Consider the following 18,722-nt stretch of genomic DNA (forward strand, 5'->3'; position numbering starts at 1 on the left):
TTGAGCTGGGTATGTTTGTGTCTCTGGCATATCAGAGGCTCCTCCTCCAGTTTGGTGCTAGGCCCTGGTGGAGGTTAGCAGAAGGGGTGGGGAAGCTGGATTTTTATTTGCTTAGAGGAGAACCTCCCCCCAAGTTCCTGGAGCCAGAGCAATAAGCAATACCTGGAACACATTCCATTTGCTGACTCTGAGCTTAGGCAATGTAGACCCAGGGAGCTGGCCTGTAGGTGGTCTTGGCTCTGGCCCTCAGCTGGGACAAATCTGCCTGTCCTGGGGCCTGATACTCTTTTTTTTTTTTTTGGCTGCACCATGCGGCTTGTGGGATCTCAGTTCCCTGACCAGGGATGGAACCCAGGCCTCGGCAGTGAGAGCACCAAGTTCCAACCACTGGACCGCCAGGGAACTAACTCCTGGACTGGTACTCTTAAATGTTACTTAAATCTTTTCTTGAATAGGTAGTACATGGTTCCAGATTCAAAAGGGACAAAAAGATATATAATAGAAAGCCAGTCATTCTCCCATCCCTGTCCCCAGCCCTCCGTTCCCCCAACCCTGATGCATCACTGCTATTGGTTTCTTTGAGGATCCTCCCAGAAATGGGATGACCTATCTTGAGGTCTTCTGTATTTGAAATGAGCTCTGGGATTGGAGGCCCCTATTCTCCATTGGGTTGGAGGTGTCTGCAGGTGGGGCTTGGGTTCTGCCTTCCCTGGGGGTGGGAGAAGCACATGGTAGTGCTCTATGTGTACGTGTGAAGGTCAAGAAAAATCTTTAAACTCTTGACAAAACCAAGCTCCCCAGGACTGTATTAGAGGAAATGGATTCTTCTGGGTCAGTGGGTCTCAGAATGTGGAATCTGGACCAGCAGCGTCGGCATCACCTGGGAACTTGTTAGAACTGTAAATCCTCAGTGTGGGACTACCTACTGAATCTGACACTCTGGGGGCAGGGTCCAGCAGTCTGTTTTAACTGGTCCTTCAGGTGATTCTGCTGCTCAGATGAAGTATGAGAACCACTATTTTGTGTAGAAGGGATTGGCAGGGCAATCAGCCTCACAAAAGCTGGGCAGGGCTTCCCTGGTGGCGCAGTGGTTGAGAATCCGCCTGCCAATGCAGGGGACACGGGTTCGAGCCCTGGTCTGGGAAGATCCCACATGCCGCGGAGCAGCTGGGCCCGTGAGCCACAATTACTGAGCCTGCGCGTCTGGAGCCTGTGCTCCGCAACAAGAGAGGCCGCGATAGTGAGAGGCCCGCGCACCGCGATGAAGAGTGGCCCCCGCTCGCCGCAACTAGAGAAAGCCCTAGCACAGAAATGAAGACCCAACACAGCCATAAATAAATAAATAAATAAATTAAAAAGAAAAAAAAGCTGGGCAAGTGGAGGTTTCTGGGTTTCTACTTCTAGTCTCTCAGCTTAAACTCTTCATCTTCTAGGACCCCTCCTACCCATGGAGCAGGTGTCCACCATGGCCGAGCCCCGGGGTCCTGTAGACCATGGAGTCCAGATTCGCTTCATCACAGAGCCAGTGTGTGATGCAGAGATGGGCACCCTACGTCGTGGTGGACGACGCCCAGCTAAGGATGCAAGAGCCAATACCTATGGGGTTGCCGTGCGTGTGCAGGGCATCGCTGGGCAGCCCTTTGTGGTGCTCAACAGTGGAGAGAAAGGTGACGACTCCTTTGGAGTCCAGATCAAGGGGGCCAACAACCGAGGGGCCCCAGGAGCTCTGAGCTCCGACTCAGAAGTTCCCGAGAGCCCCTACTCTCAGGCCAAGGAGTTTCCTGCCCCCTCGCAGGGAAGCACATCTGATGAGGAGCCCGGGGCCCACTGGAATGGAAGGCTACCGCGCTCCCAGTCCCAGGCCTCACTGGCAGGCCCTGCCCCTATGGGTCCAAGCAACAGGAGCACCAGCCTGCTGGAGCTAGCCCCCCAAGGAGCTTACCCGGGCAGCACCATTGACACTGCCCCCCTGTCTTCGGTGGACTCCCTCATCAACAAGTTTGACAGTCACCATGGGGGCCAGGCCCGGGGCCGGACTGGCCGCCGCATGCGGATGCTGCCCTCTGAACAGCGCAAGCGGAGCCAGAGCCTGGACAACCGGCTCCCACGGGACACCGTTGAGGAACGGGAGCACCGGTCCCCCAACCACTGGACCCCAAGCGCAAAGCCTGACCAGCACACGGGCAGCTTGAAACAGTCAGCCCAGAGCTGTCTTGGTGGCCTTAGCCGTTCCCGTCAGACCCAGGACTGGGTCCTTCAGAGTTTTGAGGAGCCACGGGGGAGAGCACAGGACCCTCCCATGCTACAGGTCAGACCTCACCCCTCTGTGGCTTCCAAGCCCTGGCCCCTTCTCATCAGCCCTGACCTACTTGGGTCTCCATGTTGATTCAGATGACCTATGGCAGAAAGTCTACTTTTTGTCCTCCACTTTATCCGTCTACTTAATAGCTGGTATTCACATGTACAAGACACTTCCATGGGCAAAATTCTAAAGGAAGTGGAAGTAACTATGAAATCACCATTCACAAGCATGGAGAGTTACTTGTCATTGCCCGACCATTAACTGTGCCTCAGTCACCAGCATTTGCTAGGTCTGCAGCAAATGTGAGGCAGGCTTGGAGGATACGAGTGGCTCTCTGGTGCTCTTGCCAAAACTCCCCCCTTTGTCTCCCACTCAGGAATGCGAGTGAGTGGGGGAGTGACTTTACTCTGAGACAAAGTTAAGCCCATCCTAAAAGTAAATCATTCACAAATTCTAGTACATTAACTGCCATTAGTGACAAATAACCTGTGACACAGCTCACAACTGGTCGAGATCTGTTTGTCGAGCAAAATCTGGTTTGCAGCAATAGTGAGAGGTGTACCTTGCTTGAAACCCTTCCTGGCCTGTTGCTCCGGCCTCAGAGGTGTTGCCTCTTTACCCCACTTCAGGCTTGTTCGTCGTGCTCGAAGGGCCTCGTCTCCCAACTGCCACTTCTCTTCCATCTGAACCCCACACACGCTTCTGGCGTAATCTTCGTAGTCTTCCTATTGCTCTGGGTTTACTTTTTTTGTAGTTCAAATCAACTCCAGACCTTCTCCGAGACCAGCAGGAGGCGGTCCCACCAGGCAGTGTGGACCACGTGAAGGCCACCATCTATGGCGTCCTGAGAGAGGGGTGAGTGGGGACCCTCCCAACAGCAGAGTTACACACCTCCCTTCTTTTCCTTCTAGCTTTGTTCCCCATCTTCCCTGCTCTTAACCCTTCCTTCCCTCATCTCTGCTACCCCTTTCCTCCCCTAACCTTTGCCTCTGTCCTTTTATCCTCCAGAAGCTCAGAAAGTGAAACCTCTGTGAGGAGGAAGGTCAGTTTGGTGCTGGAGCAGATGCAGCCTCTGGTGGTGAGTGGCCTTCTCACGGTGGGGCAGGGGGCAGGGTTAGGGCCTTGTGGGCCTTGGGATCTGGATGTGGACTCACTTCCTTCCCCCCGTGTCTCTGGCAGATGGCTTCTTCTGGTCCCACTAAGGCAGGGCAGGGTGAACTCAGCCAAAAAGTGGAGGAGCTACAGAAAAAGCTGGATGAAGAAGTGAAGGTGAGGAGAGATTAGAGGTGCAGGAGGGATGAAGGGCCACAGGGGGAAAGAACCTTGGCCTGGGCCGGCCCTTCCGAGCAATGGAATGAGCACTTGCGTGTCCTGTGAGACAAGAGTATGTGCTAGTCCCAGGAAGGACTTCTGGGGTTCTCTGGAGCTTAGAGAGGAGGAGCACATCCATCAGGGGTCTAACTACCTTTCATTCCATTTCCTTTGGAAGTTCCTGTCCTAGCTCTGCCACTCACTGTGGCTGTATAAATCTTGAGCAAATTATTTACCTCAGTTCTTGGCATCATCATAGTAATGATGGCAGTAATAGTAGCTGTCATTTATTGAGTTTAATTTTTGTAGTAGGTACTATCCCGAGTAATATGTAGTAATTACAGTGACCCTGTAAAATAGGCATCCTGGACCCTTGTATGATGAGAAAGTTGAAGATCAGAAAGATTAAGTGAATTGATCAAGGTGGTACGTTGTAGAGGAGGAATGTTAAAATTCAGGTGAGTCTTATGCTCAAGCCTACGTACTCCTCTTTTTTTATACTGCTTCCACCTGTCACAGTATTGCCTTGTATATAGGTGGTGCTCAGTAAGTGTTAGATTGTAACTCCCCTTGTTTCCTGAAAAGCAGTGTCATGTACTGGTTGAGCGGTGGGCTGTGGAGTCAAACTGACTTCAAATCCTGGTACTCTTACTTGTTGGCTATGTAACTGACCTTGGGCAAATTCTTTAAATGTTCTAAGCCTCTGTTTCCTTAACTGTAATGTGAGGATAATAATTGTGCTGTGTTAGTTATCTCTTGCTGTGTAACAAATTACCTCAAAACAAACATCACCCAGGTATCTGAGTGCCCAGGACCTGGGAGCCACTTAACTGGGTAGTTGTGGCTCAGGGTCTGTGATGAGCTTCCAGTCAAGGTATTGGCTGGGGCTGTAGTCATTAGAAGACTTGACAGGTGTTGGAGGATTTACTTCTAAAATGGCTTACTCAATGGTTGTTAGTTGGAGGTCTCAGTTCCTTGCTATGTGGACCTCTTCATAGTGCTGCTTGAGTGTCCTCACAATACGGTAGCTACCTTCCCCCAGAATGAGTGATCCAAGAGAGAAGGTAAGGAGGAAGCTGCAATGCCTTTTTATGACCTAGTCTCGGAAGCTACACATCACTTCCCCCTTTTTCTATTTGTTAGAAGAGGCAGCCTATACTCAAGGGGAGCCTATATTAAGTCCAGCCTATACTCAAGGAGAGAGCTTCACCTTTTGAAAGAAATGTCAAAGAATTTGTGGACATATTTTAAACCATCACAAGTACCGAGGCTTGTTATGAGGATTAAATGCAGATAATATACATGAGGTCCCTAGTACAGCGCCTGTCACATAGTGAGTGTCAAGAGATGTTAGGTATTCCCATTATTCCTGGTCCTTCTGAGAGGCTTTCCCTCCTCTCCACCTACTCTGTTTTACTCTCTTTTCCCTTTCCAGAAACGGCAGAAGCTAGAACCATCCCGGGTTGGGCTGGAGCGGCAGCTAGAGGAGAAGGCAGAAGAGTGCAGCCGACTGCAGGAGCTGCTGGAGAGGAGGAATGGGGAAGCCCAGCAGAGCACCAAGGAGTGAGTGCAGCTGACGGTGCTCGCAGGGCTGCACGAGGGCCTCAGCCAGCGTTAGAGGCTCCCCCAGGGCTGGGGGAGACGGGGAAATCTCCAGAAGCTGAAAGGGGCCGACAGAGAAGGTTAAAGACAAGACCTTTCTCTTTACCTTCTCTATCAGTAATGCTAATAGCGCATGAGTTAGGCTCCCTAGATTTGCCTCTGTGCATCAGGTTCTTAATCTGTAAAATGGGATTAATAATGGTACCTACCTCACAGGATTGTTGTGAGGATTTAATCATTCATGTAGCAGAAGTTTTTGCAATGAGTACTGTGTAGTAGGCACTGATCTAGATTCCTGGGGTTCATCAGTGAACCATAAAGATGAAGCATAACTTCTAGTGAGGGAGCACAGACAGTAAACAATTAACATATTGTATAAGTAAATGTATTACATATGAGAAGGTGGTAAGTAGAATAGGTTAAAGCAGATCAGGAGGGCTGGGTTGTAGAGGGGCAGGTTGCAATATTAAACAAAGTAGTCAGGGGAGGCCTTGTTAAGATTTGAACAAAGACTTGTAGGAGGTTTATAGGAACTAATGTAAGTAAAGTGTTTAGAAAACGGCCTTACACATAGTGCTCAATAATGTTGTCTATAATTACTAGGCTCCAGAACATGAAGCTCCTCCTGGACCAGGGTGAAAGGGTACGGCATGGGCTGGAGACGCAGGTGATGGAGCTGCAGGACAAGCTGAAACAGGCCCAGGGTCCTGAGCCTGCTAAAGAGGTGCTAATGAAGGTAGGGAGTAGGATTGGGGTACCTTAGCCTCTGCTTCCTTTCAGCTAGATCATCCTCAAGTCTGCTCATCTGCAGTTTCCCTAAAGTATGGGGAGTAGGTAGCTGATTACAGGTATCCCTTAGGGTGCTTTCAGGCCGACTCAATGGCGGGGTGGCACTAGAGCTCAGAATGGTAGATTTCCTTTATCCTAACAGGGCATGTTAGAGGGCAGAGAGCACCTGGTACCATGCCTAACAGATAGGAGGTGCTCAATAAATATTTTTGATTGACTGGATGAATGAATGGACAGGTGGATCCTAATATGGTCACCTCTGTACTTCCACCTTCACTTTCCCCAGGACCTGGTGGAGACCCGGGAGCTTCTGGAAGAGGTCTTAGAGGGGAAGCAGCGGGTAGAGGAGCAGCTGAGGCTGCGGGAGCGGGAGCTGACAGCACTGAAGGGCGCCCTGAAGGAGGAGGTGGCCTCCCGTGACCAGGAGGTAGAGCATGTGCGGCAGCAGTACCAGCGGGACGCAGAGCAGCTTCGCCGGAGCATGCAGGATGCAACCCAGGCACGTGACAAGAGCAGGGCTGGGAAAAGAGAGCGCCCCCAGGGAAGGGGGCTGCCTTGAGGTCTTGGTATTTGGGGTTTTTTTCATGGTCATAACCGGAACTCCCCCTAAAAGACACATGTGAGATGTAATGAAAACCTTGCTCAGGAAACCTACAAGGGCAGAGGGAAGGAGTGCAGGCCAGAAGTCCCATGAGGATGTGTGACCGAAGTCCCATGGGGAAATAACTGGGGGAGGCTTCCTGTAGATGACAGAGGGGCAGACTGTGTCTTGGGAAGAGAGCCTTCTGCTAGCATTGCACCAGGTACCCCGGGTGTCAGGGTGTGCAGTGGGCATGGTGCCTCTGGACCTGAGCCTCCCCTTCTACACACTCACACTTTGGTTTAGAGTGAGCTCTTCCCTCCGAGCCTCCTGGCCCCTGACTCTCCCCTTCCCTAGGATCACGCAGCATTGGAGGCTGAGAGGCAGAAGATGTCAGCCCTGGTGCGGGAGCTGCAGAGGGAGCTGGAGGAGACCTCAGAGGAGACAGGGCATTGGCAGAACATGTTTCAGAAGAACAAGGAGGAGCTTAGAGCCACCAAGCAAGAGTAAGGACACTGCCCCCCAGGATGCTTATCCATGATTCTTATATCCCCCCTCTCTTCTGCCAGTGCTGTGTTCCTTCCTTTCCCATTTCTCAAACTGCCCTTCTGCATCCCCACCTTCCACCCTCCTGAGGGTGGGTGCCCAGTGTACGGCCTCCAGGGAGGTGGTTTTCATTGTCATTGTCCTGCTAACCTCTCCCAGGCAGGCGGCCTCACCCTGTTCCCTTTCCCTTTTATTTCACCTTTCTGGGCTCAGACTCCTGCAGCTGCGGATGGAGAAGGAGGAGATGGAAGAAGAACTTGCGGAGAAGATAGAGGTCTTGCAGAGGGAATTAGGGCAGGCCCGAGCTGGTGCTGGAGATACTCGCCAGGTGGAGGAGCTCAAGAAGGTACTTGGGAGTTGGGGGGCAATAGGGCAGGTCGGGGTGATGGGCATCTGCCTCACCTATCCACGAGGGCCTCCGCACGTGTGTGGCTGTCTCCCATGTGCTTGGTTTTCAGGCTTCATCCTGCCTGCTCAGCCTTATCTCTTCCCAGCACACACTCTAACAGGACTGGTCTCCTCATTCAGTATAGAAGTTTCTAATGGAAAGGGCTCTCGGTGACCAGGTTGGGTTATAGCCAGAGGCTGCTGGCTGCCTCCCAAGAGACCTCATGGGTAGCAGCATTGAGGTGGATTTGTGAAACTCCAGGGTCATTTTTGCAAGCTTGGAAACCTAATTTGGTCAGCATAGCAAGAGTTGCTCTGTCTCTCAGAGGGGACTCATTAACTACACTTATGAAACAAACATTTATAGTTAGAATGCCAGTTTATTAACTTACGATGAGTAGTGTTGTCACATGGACTGGAACACCTGCAGTGGCATGGCCAGCTGACTTACATGGGAAGCCAAATTGTAATTTGAAGGCTGCTTAGAGAGTATAGAATCTAGACACAGGTAGCTAAATGTTTTATCATGCATGGATATTTTATGAATAATAAGGTCATAAAATTGAAGTGAACACATAAGTAATTTCTTCATATTCCTGGTATCAGTTTATGAAGGAAAAGAAAGCAGTGAATTATTTCAGATGATTTGAAAATTAGAAAATATTTTCATTAATTATAGGGAACTGGCATTTGTGGCCTCCTGAGAATCCTTCTGGGTTTATATTCTCTCATTTGCTATGCTGGATATGTAGTAGGTGCTCAGTAAACAAGTGTTAATTAATCAGTTCTTGTTTATCATGCTTTTACTATAAGACTACCTAATTGTAATCAAGGTAATCATATTTTTAAATGAGTAAAGAAATACAGCTCTGAATGATGATTTTCCAGATAAATAAAAGCCTGAGATTATGCAAAATATTTGGTGGAGAAAAAGATAATAAATGTTAACCAAACATACTTTGGTTGTTGTGAAATCAAAAGTACTCCTAATTTTTACTATACTGTTTTTTTGTTTTTTTTTTAAAAATTATTTATTTATTTATTTTTGGCTGTGTTGGGTCCTCGTTTCTATGCAAGGGCTTTTCTCCAGTTGCGGCAAGCGGGGGCCACTCTTCATCAGGGTGCGCGGGCCTCTCACTATCGCGGCCTCTCTCGCTGCGGAGCACAGGCTCCAGACGCGCAGGCTCAGCAGCTGTGGCTCACGGGCCCAGTTGCTCCGCGGCATGTGGGATCCTCCCAGACCAGGGCCCGAACCCGCGTCCCCCCCATTGGCAGGCAGACTCTCAACCACTGCGCCACCAGGGAAGCCCTATACTGTTTTTAAGTTAACAAATATCAAGGATAGTCTGAAGTCTGTTAACTATATTAGCTGACATAGTGAACTTGGACATTCCTCTGGACAATCTCAGTTGACTTATTATGCTGGGTAAAGCTAAAAAGCAAAAGAATAATAACTAGTGTTTCATTTATCTCATATATTAAGCTAATTTTATTAAGTATTTAATCAATCAATAAGATATACATTAGGAAAATAGACTAACCCAGTCCACTGTAGACCGTACACTGAGCTATTTTTCTTTTTCTTTTTTTTCTTTATTTAAAAATTTTTTTAAAAATTTATTTATTTTTGGCCGTATCGCACCTCATGTGGGATCCTAGTTCCCCGACCGGGGATCGAACCCTCACCCCCTGTGGTGGAAGCATGGAGTCCCAACTGCTGGACCACCAGGGAAGTCCCCTCTTTTTCTTTGTAATTAGTATGTTAGTGTCTTACACTGAAGACTCACTATATACATATAACCTTTCAGCCTAATTATACTTTCTGAATTTCAGAAGTAGCTAATAGATAAAGAATTAGAATGAGAAATCATATTTTAATTTTTTAAAAAAGAAATCAGAGCAGCACCAATATTTATTGTGTCACATATTTTGGTTTTCAACATTTAAAAAAAATAGCCAATCCTGTTTTATGCATACCCTCATCTGTTCTCACTCCATGTAATTTTTTTTAATCGAGATTTAGTTCACATACCATAAAATTCACCCTTTTAAAGTATACAATTTACTTTGTGGGGTTTTGTATACTCACAGAGTTGTACAACCAACACCATCACCACTATCTAATTATAGAACATTTTCATCACCCCAAAAAAGAACCCCGTATCCATTAGCAGTCACCCTCCCCACTCCTGGCAGCCACTAATCTACTTTCTCTCTCTATGGATTTGCCTATTCTGGACATTTCATATAATTAGACTCCTATAATATGTGGCCTTTCGTGTCTGGCTTCTTTCACCTAGCATAATGTTTTTCAAGGTTTATCCATGTTGTAGCAAGTATCAGTACTTCATTACTTTTTATGGCTGAATAATATTCCACTACATGGATATACCACATTTTTTATCTGTTCATCAACTGATGGATATTTGGGTCATTTCTGTATTTAGCTGTAATGAATAATGCTGCTATGAACATTCACTTACAAGTTTTTTGTGAACATATGTTTATACAGTTCTCTTGGGTATATACCTAGGAGTGGAATTGCTGGGTCATATGGTAACTTTATGGTTAACTTTTTGAGACATTGCCAAATTGTTTTCCAAAGTGGCCATACCATTTCACATTCTCACCAGCAGTGTGTGAGAGTTTCAGTTTCTCCACTTTCTGTTATCCCAGGCTGGCTCTCTCTGCCCTGTCACCATTTCCCTTCCCTTCTAGGAGCTGCGCCGGACACAGGAGGAACTTAAGGAGCTGCAGGCAGAGCAGCAGAGCCAGGAGGTGACTGGGCGACACCGGGAGCGGGAGTTGGAGAAGCAGCTGAGGGTAGAGGCTGAACGAGGCCGGGGGCTGGAACAGCAGAACCTCCAGCTACAAAAGACCCTCCAGCAACTGAGACAAGACTGTGAAGAGGCTTCCAAGGCAAGGGGAGTGGGCACAGGGCTTAGGAGGTGGAGGCTGAGGGGTCTGGAGGGCTGAGGAGCCAGAGGGCGTGGAAAATTACCTATCATGGGTATGTATAGACCAAATACCTTGGTCCTAGGTGTGTGGTTAAAAGTAGCCAGGATGTGGCAGGGGGAGGTTGGGCTGTACCTGGTGACACCCATTGCATCTCTATAGGGGTGGGATTCTCAGGGAAGCCTCTGGCTGGTGGCACTACCCCTCTTCACACCTGGGTTCGTGTGAGCTCTCTTTGGGGTGGCTTTCCTGGGAGTCGTCAATGACCTCGAGCCCTGGGGTCTGAGCCACCTCTCCCTGAACCGGCCTCAGGCTCAGATGGCAGCAGAGGCAGAAGTGGCAGTGCTGGGGCAGCGTCGGACAGCAGTGGAAACGACGCTTCGGGAGACCCAGGAGGAAAATGATGAATTCCGACGGCGCATCCTGGGTCTGGAGCAGCAGCTGAAGGAGGCACGAGGCTTGGCGGAGGGTGGGGAAGTGGCGGAGGCTCGGCTGCGGGACAAGGTGCAGCGGTTAGAGGTCAGTGCTTTTGCTGACATTGTTGGCTTCCTCCTGGCCCTCTCTCCTCTCATCCCTGGCTAAATACTCAGCCATCACTTTGATTTTGCCTGTAGTGTGCTTCTGTTTGCCTCCCTAGTCCTCTGTTAACCTTGGGTTTATTTCCTGGAGTGTGCTTTAGTGTGAATGTCTCAGCCCTTGCACTGGTATTTTTGTCCATTTCCCACTCTTTGCATGTTCTCTGATCTTTGCTGGTTCCTCTGAGCCTGTTTTCATTACCCACCTTTTTCATAAATATCTCTTCCTCCTCCCTCCCACCTACTCACCTCCAAATGGCTTGAGCCCAAGCTTTGCATCCTCTCAGTCCAACGTCCCTCACCTTCCCCACTCCCAGGCAGAGAAACAGCGGCTAGAGGAGGCCCTGAACACAGCTCAGGAAGAGGAGGGGAGCCTGGCAGCAGCCAAGCGGGCACTGGAGGCACGGCTGGAAGAGGCCCAGCGGGGGCTGGCCCGCCTGGGACAGGAGCAGCAGGCTCTGAACCGGGCCCTGGAGGAGGAGGGGAAGCAGCGGGAGGCGCTCCGGCGCAGCAAGGCTGAGCTGGAGGAGCAGAAGCGCTTGCTGGACAGGACTGTGGACCGGCTGAACAAGGAGGTGGGGCGCGGGGTGGCCTGGGCTCAGGAAGAGGCTCAGCTCATACAGAAGCTTGCCTGGGGGTGGGGGACAGGGGAGGGAGCGGGGTCACAACGTGTGGTGTTTGCTTTCCTCAAGTTCATTGTTGGGGAGGCCAAGTCTGCATCTGCAGAGTGGCATCCTTCCTACTTCCCCTCAGTGTTCTTGACCTCCCCCTACACCCCGTTCCTTTATGATCTTGATCCTTGGAGAATGTCTCCTGGAGTTCCTCTTAGAAGTCTGTAACACCTAAACATAAGAATCTTCGTTGGTAGAGTTTTATATTTAGGGGAAGGTGAAAGGCCTATAAGCCCTCCTTAGACGTCTGTAAGACCTAAAAACAGGAATTTTCATTGGTAGAATTTTATATTTGGGGGAGGGAAGGCGAAAGGAAGAAAAGGAGATAAATTGCTTTTTCTCAGGTAAGGTTCTCCTCCTAATCTCTTATTTATTAAACTGGAGCAAACACCTAATATATTTCATCAATTCTAAAATGTACATTTTATCGTCTCTGAAATTGATTTGTGTCTTATAATTGACGGTATGTTATAGTTCAATTGGCAAATTTTTCTTTTTCTTTGCAATAATCATTGGTATCTTGGGTTTGCTGAAATATGGTCATCTAAGGTTTACTTTGTATCAGGCACTATTGTAAGTACTTTACGTAATTAATTAACATAATTCTCACAACAACCTTGTGACGTAGGTGCACTGTTATTATCCCATTTTACAGATGGAGAACTGAGACCCAGAGAGGGTAAATAAGTTGCCTATGGTCACACAGCTAATCAGTGGTAGAGCCAGGATTTGAACCCAGGAAATCTATATATTACTCCCAGCCATACTAGGGACCTAGGTCCAGGAAAGAGCAAGAGAGGGCTACGTTGGCAGGAAGGAGGCTCTGGGAGAGTCTTGGGAGTCTGGGCCCAGAGAAGGGAGAGAGGCATCCGTTAAAGAGATGCAGTGCTGAAAAATCTCTTTTCTCTGTGTCTCAGCTGGAGCAGATTGGGGATGACTCTAAGCAAGCCCTGCAGCAGCTCCAGGCCCAGATGGAGGATTACAAGGAAAAGGCCCGGCGGGAGGTGGCAGATGCCCAGCGCCAGGCCAAGGAGTGGGCCAGTGAGGCTGAGAAGACCGCTGGAGGGCTAAGCCGGCTTCAGGATGAGGTAGGAGCCTAAATGGCAGGAGTCCCAACGTCCTTGGTTTGAAGGTCATTACCTCTTAACCTGTGACCAAGGGATCCTGGGACCTGGGTTTAGGTCTCATCACTTCGGTGGGGGAGGGCGGGGGGAGTTGCCCACTGTAGGCAGAGACAGTAGAGGATGCACTGTCTGCACAGCAGTGATTTTCAAACTCTGCTGCACATTAGGGTCACCTGGGGAGATTTTTAAGATCTCAACACCCAAGATGCCTCCTGTACACTTAAATCATAAACCCTTGGGGCTTGGATCCAGGATCAGTCGTCTAAAAACTCCTCAGGTGATTTAAACTTGTGTAGAGAATTTTAAGACGATAAAGAATATGGGCTAAAAGTCAAGTCTTTTTATCATCACTGTGCTCTGGCAATTCTAAAGAATGTCAGAGTTGAAGAATTTTCCCCCACGGGGTGGACTGCTCCCACCCTTCAACCCCCATCTTACCTTATCTGAGCTGCTGCATTTTTCTCTTCTGACCAGACTCAGAGGCTGCGGCAGGGCCTGCAGGCATCCCAGGCTGAGCGGGACTCTGCCCGGCTGGACAAAGAACTGCTGGTCCAGCGACTGCAGGGGCTGGAGCAAGAGGCAGAGAACAAAAAACGCTCCCAGGATGACAGGAGCCGTCAGCTCAAGGGCCTTGAGGTGAGGACAGTGAGGGGGTGACGGGTGGTGGGTGGGATGGGGAACGTGAGGGGGTGTGGATCCTGGCACAGGTGGGACTTCTGTGGGGAAAAGAGCCAGGACACTCCAGCCTCTGGGATAGGAAACTGGCAGCCGACAGCTGATGGGGTTTGTTTGACTGCAGTGTTGTAAACAACTTTGAATTAATTGCCACTGTTTAGAAATTTATAGATGTCACATAAAATTTTGGATTTCTGGCTTTTTTTATACATTTGGAAAATATAATAACACTGGGCTTTGAGTCCTGAGTTGTCCGCATGGCAACAGTTGGCTGGAGCTGAGAGTGGCTTCTCCCCTTTAGAGTCAACAGTGGTCTTCAGTTTGCCGTATTTGGCAATAACAACAACAACAGTAATAAGAGCAGCAGCGGCAGCAGCAAACACTTACATACTGTGCTGTGTGCCAGGTACTTAAGAATTATTTAATCCTGAGAATAACCATATGGCATGCGTAGGCTTGTTTTCCCCATTTTATAGATGAGGAAAACTGAGACACAGAGAGGCTGAGCAACTTGTCCGTGGCCCCTTTGCTAGGAAGCGGTCGATCTGAGTTTTAAATCCAGGCAGTCTTGTCTTAGCCTCTACATGGTACTGCCTGACTCGAATTTGCTTCCCCAATCTGTACCCTGATGCTTCAGTTTCTGACTCTCTTTATCTCAGCCTTGGCCTGGGCACTTGGGTTTCTCTCTATTTTCCCATTTGGGAAATAGGGCTGCGCCAGTGAGAAATAGACTGTGGGGTTTGTCATCCTGCCAAGGGGCCAAGGTCAGAGCGGGCCCACCCCTTCCCCTTGATGCCTCACTTGGGCAGCAGAGGGCGCTAGCTCCGTGGTGGCTCTGGGCAGGGGCAGGGACCAATGGGTTCTGGGATGTGGGAGAGAGAAGAACCTGTGGAGGCTGGTGTCTGAGAGGCTTCTGATCAGAGTTTGACGTTCTGGTGTCCAGCATTTGGGGCAGAATTAACCTGTTGGCCCTCTGCCACAGGAAAAAGTCTCACGGCTGGAGGTGGAGTTAGATGAGGAGAGGAGCACTGTGGAGCTGCTGACGGAACGGATGAATCGTGGTCGGGACCAGGTAACCCCTTCCTTATGCCTTATCCGTGTCTACCCCGACGACAGAACATCTTGGCCCTTTCAAAAACAACCCTACCTTCCCATCTTTCATATATGGAGTTCTGGCTGCAGAATCGGTGCGTGGCCGGCTCTACTGCAGGGTCTCATCTGCTTTCGGGAGGGGTTGGCGGGTTTCCTCAGGTGGAAAGAAGCCGGGAGTTTGAATGGAGGAAGGAATCCTGGTGGCCTGGGCTGCGGATCTGAGTCTGGGCTGCTTCCATTCAGAAGGGACGTTAGTTCCTGGTGAGACTGAGGAGGCCCTGTTTAAATTCTGTGGCCCCTCCCATCTGAGTAGGCTGTGATTTCTCAGTTGTCTGGGAATTTGGGGGATTCAGAGAGCACCCTCTAGCTACTCTGCCCCACTTGGGTCAACTTGCTGGTTCATCATTAGTCCTCCCTAAGTCTGGTTCCTCTGGCCCATCCCCCCTAGGTAGACCAACTGAGGACAGAGCTCATGCAGGAGAGGTCTGCTCGGCAGGACCTGGAGTGTGACAAAATCTCCTTGGAGAGACAGGTGAGGGGGAGGCGGGGAGTCTTGGGGATAGGCCTCAGGAGGCGGGTAAAATGACCATGGAAGCAATCGCAGGTTGACTGCTAACCAAGGAGGCTTCCTGTCCCTCTCAGAACAAGGACTTGAAGAGCCGGCTGGCCAGCTCAGAAGGCTTCCAGAAGCCCAGCGCCAGCCTCTCTCAGCTTGAGTCCCAGAATCGGGAGTTGCAGGAGCGGCTGCAGGCTGAAGAGAGGTGACATGAGCCCATCCTCTGTCTCTCCCTCTGGACTTTTCTCCTCTGGTGTCCCTCCATCTTCTGCTTCAGACATGGCCAACCAGGCTTGATCTTTTGGGAGGCCTCTTCTCTTGATAGGGAGAAGAGAGAGTTGCAGAAATTCGAAATGTGAATGACCTCTATCTACCTGGTTCTTTGGATCTGCTCTGGGTCCTCCCCAGTCTAATGGTTGGGCTCGTGGCTGAGCCCTTGGAGTTCTTGGAGGCAGTATGGGGCCAAGTAGGAGTTTCTTTAGAAATGACAACAGCCATAGACATCCCCCTACCCCACCCTTTTAGGGAGAAGACAGTTCTGCAGTCCACCAACCGAAAACTGGAGCGGAGAGTTAAAGAGCTGTCCATCCAGATTGATGATGAACGACAGCATGTGAATGACCAGAAAGACCAGGTAAGAATGGCAGCTAGGGCCAGGCAACCATATGGCGAGTATATACTATGCATTTGCTTGAAGGCCAAGAGAGGGCCCATCTCATATGTCTTCTAAACTTAGACTTTCCTTCTATAAGTTCAGAGAGACTAGAGTGAAAGGACTAGATTAGAGCAGTCATAGTAAGCATGGGTATCGAGCATTTATGATGTGCTAGTCTCTCTTTCTAAGTGATGTATTAACTTATTTAATCCCCAAGACAAACCTAAGAGGTTAGGGTACTCGCCCGTGGTCTCAACATTTTGCTAGGGGCAACTGTATATACCTTGTCAAGATTGCTGCAGGGGAGGATCCCAGGCCACCGTAGTAGCAGCTCCTTTTCTAATGTGGGGACTTGGTATCCTGCCTAGCTAAGCCTGAGGGTGAAGGCTTTGAAGCGGCAGGTGGATGAAGCCGAAGAGGAAATTGAGCGACTGGATGGCCTGAGGAAGAAGGCCCAGCGTGAGCTGGAGGAACAGCATGAAGTCAATGAACAGCTCCAGGCCCGGATCAAAGTCCTGGAGAAGGACTCCTGGTACGGGCTGCTCTTCTGCCCCCTGTTCCATCGGGATAGCAGAACAATAAGGGAATGGGCTCTCCTGAACTGGATGGGGAGGAGGATCTCTAAGAAGGGACTTCGCAGGCACTCATTCCTGGATGAAAGCCAGTATGATTGTCTTTTAGTATCTCAGTCCCCATCCTGTACCCCATCTCCCCGTATCTCTAATTAGTGGGGGAATCTTGTGAGTAGCTTTAGGCCTTAGGAGAACTGGGAGTTTCCTTAGCATGAAAAAGGAGGCTGTTTAAATCTTTCTGTCTCCTTCCCTGACCAGTATTCCTCTTTGACTTAGGCGCAAAACTTCCCGCTCAGCTGCTGAGTCAACTCTCCAACATGAAGGGCTGAGCTCAGATGAGGAATCTGACAGTGTCTACGATCCTTCCTCCATCGCCTCACTGCTTACGGAGAGCAACCTGCAGACTAGCTCCTGTTAGCTCGTGGTCCACAAGGGCCCATGAACCACACTTGAGGCCTATCCTGGCCAGTCCTGCTCTGCTCTGCCCAGCCTCAGATTCCTCATCCCTGTGGGGGACCCAGTTATTCAGACCTAAGACAGGGAGGGGTGTGAGTGATGGTGATAAAAAAGGCATCAGCGCTAAGCCGGTAGACGGACTTTCCCTTTCCTCTGGAGGAGTGGGCATTTTAGGCCAACTGAGCCCCCTCCTTAAGTGCCGACCCCCTCCTCTGCTCCCTCACAGCAGTAGGTTGGTCAGCATATAGGCTGAGGGGGATTGAGCAGGATAGGAAGGGATAGAAATTGCCATGTATATAAAGCTTTATTTCTTTAGCCCTTAACCCCAGGCTCAGGGAAATACCCTATGTGATTCTGCCCCCTTGACTCCTGCAACTCATTTCCTTCCCATTCTGGAGCAGGGTAAGGGGAACATTATGGGTAATGGACATGCTGGCATGGCTCTACCCACTTCTCAGAGGCTCTTCTTTGCACAGTCATGGGGCCCATGTGGTAGTCCCCACCTGTCTCCATTCCTGTATTTTTTGTCTTCCCCAGGCCAGGATCCAAAGGACCCTTTCTCCTCCTCTTCCCGTCTTTACCGTTTCTATGTTCCTTCTTTCTTCTCAGTGCCTTAGGCGGGGTGAGGAGATAAGGATGCTCTTCTTGCCTTTTATTACCTGCACATTCATACCTCTCCAAGGCCCACCCTTTCCCCAACCGGGGCCCTCTGCCTTCCCTGCTGCTCCAATGACTGGTCGAGAGACCTACCGGCTTCCCTGCCTATGAGGCCCGGTGAGAGGGACTTTGGGAGGGCCGTGATAAGGTGGTGGGGCTGCTTCTGCTCAGGGTTTCCATCCTTCCTCCTCTCCCTCTGTGACTATGGATGTGCTTATAAGATGGTTGCACCTGGGAACCCTGACAACTGTCTACGCAAGTTTGAAAAGCAAAGGTTTTGGTCTCCGGGGCCTTAACTTGTGGTTTCTCTGATCAGATGTGCCCAAACTCAGTAGGGAACCGAGGGACCCTCATTATCTCAGGAGCTTGGATCTGATACAGAGGGGCTAGAGGCTGACTCTTGGTAGAAATGGGAAGAGGCAATGGTGGACTTATTCCTCCTTTGGGATTTGGGGAGAGCCACGTTCTGGTAGGAGGAGGTAAGGGAGATGATTCACCTCTCTTATTTTCTAAGCAGACTCTGCAAGAAGCCTAGAGGAGAGAGAAGCCTGTTCTCACCAATGACTTGTAATTTCATGATTAAAAAAAATTTCCTTTATTCTGCAAATCATACATTATCTCCCAATCCAATCCAGCATTGAATTTATTTTAAATTAAATATTAAAATTATATATCTATACTGAAATCCTTGACTTGTCTTCTCATTCTTTTTCCTGACTTATTTGGAGGTCTAAATTTTATGAAGAAACCATTTTACTGTACCGCTTAGAGGCTGAAGCTGGGGTTTTCTTCACCTCACTTTTAGAGGCCTTTTACAACAGATCAGATGGAACTTAGGGAGCCGAGAAGTGTTTATAGCAGCTCCATTCTTTCCTGAGGAAACTTCTGGGAATAGCAAGGCAAGTAAATGCCTTCTTTGAGGGTTAAAGGAGACAGACCAGAAACGGGTTTTATTCCTTTGGGGCATAGGGATAGCCCAAGCATGCACCTCCCAGGTGCAAAGATACCCATCCATTCGTACCAGGCATGGGACCCAGTCCCTACATGGGAGGTGGGGAAGTTTCTGTCATCCCTGCCCTTGTGTTGCCTTGAAGAGGGAGCTAGCTGTTCACCAGAGCCTATTGCCAGATTTAGGGGTTTTGCCCACTCGAAAGTGGGTCAGGCCTCTTCTTGTCTGGTGTCCATGTGGACCATAGCCCAGTGGAGAAGCCACCTGC

The 18,722-nt window shown here is 49.6% G+C and overlaps 1 protein-coding gene across 1 annotated transcript; it reads left to right on the forward strand.

Moving 5' to 3' along the window:
* Positions 1 to 1,447: 1,447 nt before the first annotated feature.
* Positions 1,448 to 18,137, forward strand: CGN (cingulin). The gene is made up of 20 exons (XM_068540794.1): positions 1,448 to 2,308; positions 3,057 to 3,157; positions 3,311 to 3,380; positions 3,482 to 3,571; positions 5,049 to 5,176; positions 5,819 to 5,951; positions 6,291 to 6,503; positions 6,942 to 7,090; positions 7,344 to 7,476; positions 10,236 to 10,436; positions 10,785 to 10,991; positions 11,365 to 11,622; positions 12,636 to 12,806; positions 13,317 to 13,478; positions 14,500 to 14,589; positions 15,058 to 15,141; positions 15,252 to 15,370; positions 15,691 to 15,799; positions 16,189 to 16,352; positions 16,669 to 18,137. Exons 1-20 carry the CDS (start codon positions 1,448 to 1,450, stop codon positions 16,808 to 16,810), a joined length of 3,585 nt encoding a protein of 1,194 aa, XP_068396895.1. The 3' UTR covers positions 16,811 to 18,137.
* The last annotated feature ends 585 nt before the right edge of the window (positions 18,138 to 18,722 follow it).

The sequence above is a fragment of the Eschrichtius robustus genome, chromosome 3 (genome assembly GCF_028021215.1).
Source record: "Eschrichtius robustus isolate mEscRob2 chromosome 3, mEscRob2.pri, whole genome shotgun sequence".
In the NCBI taxonomy this organism is placed as follows: domain Eukaryota; kingdom Metazoa; phylum Chordata; class Mammalia; order Artiodactyla; family Eschrichtiidae; genus Eschrichtius; species Eschrichtius robustus.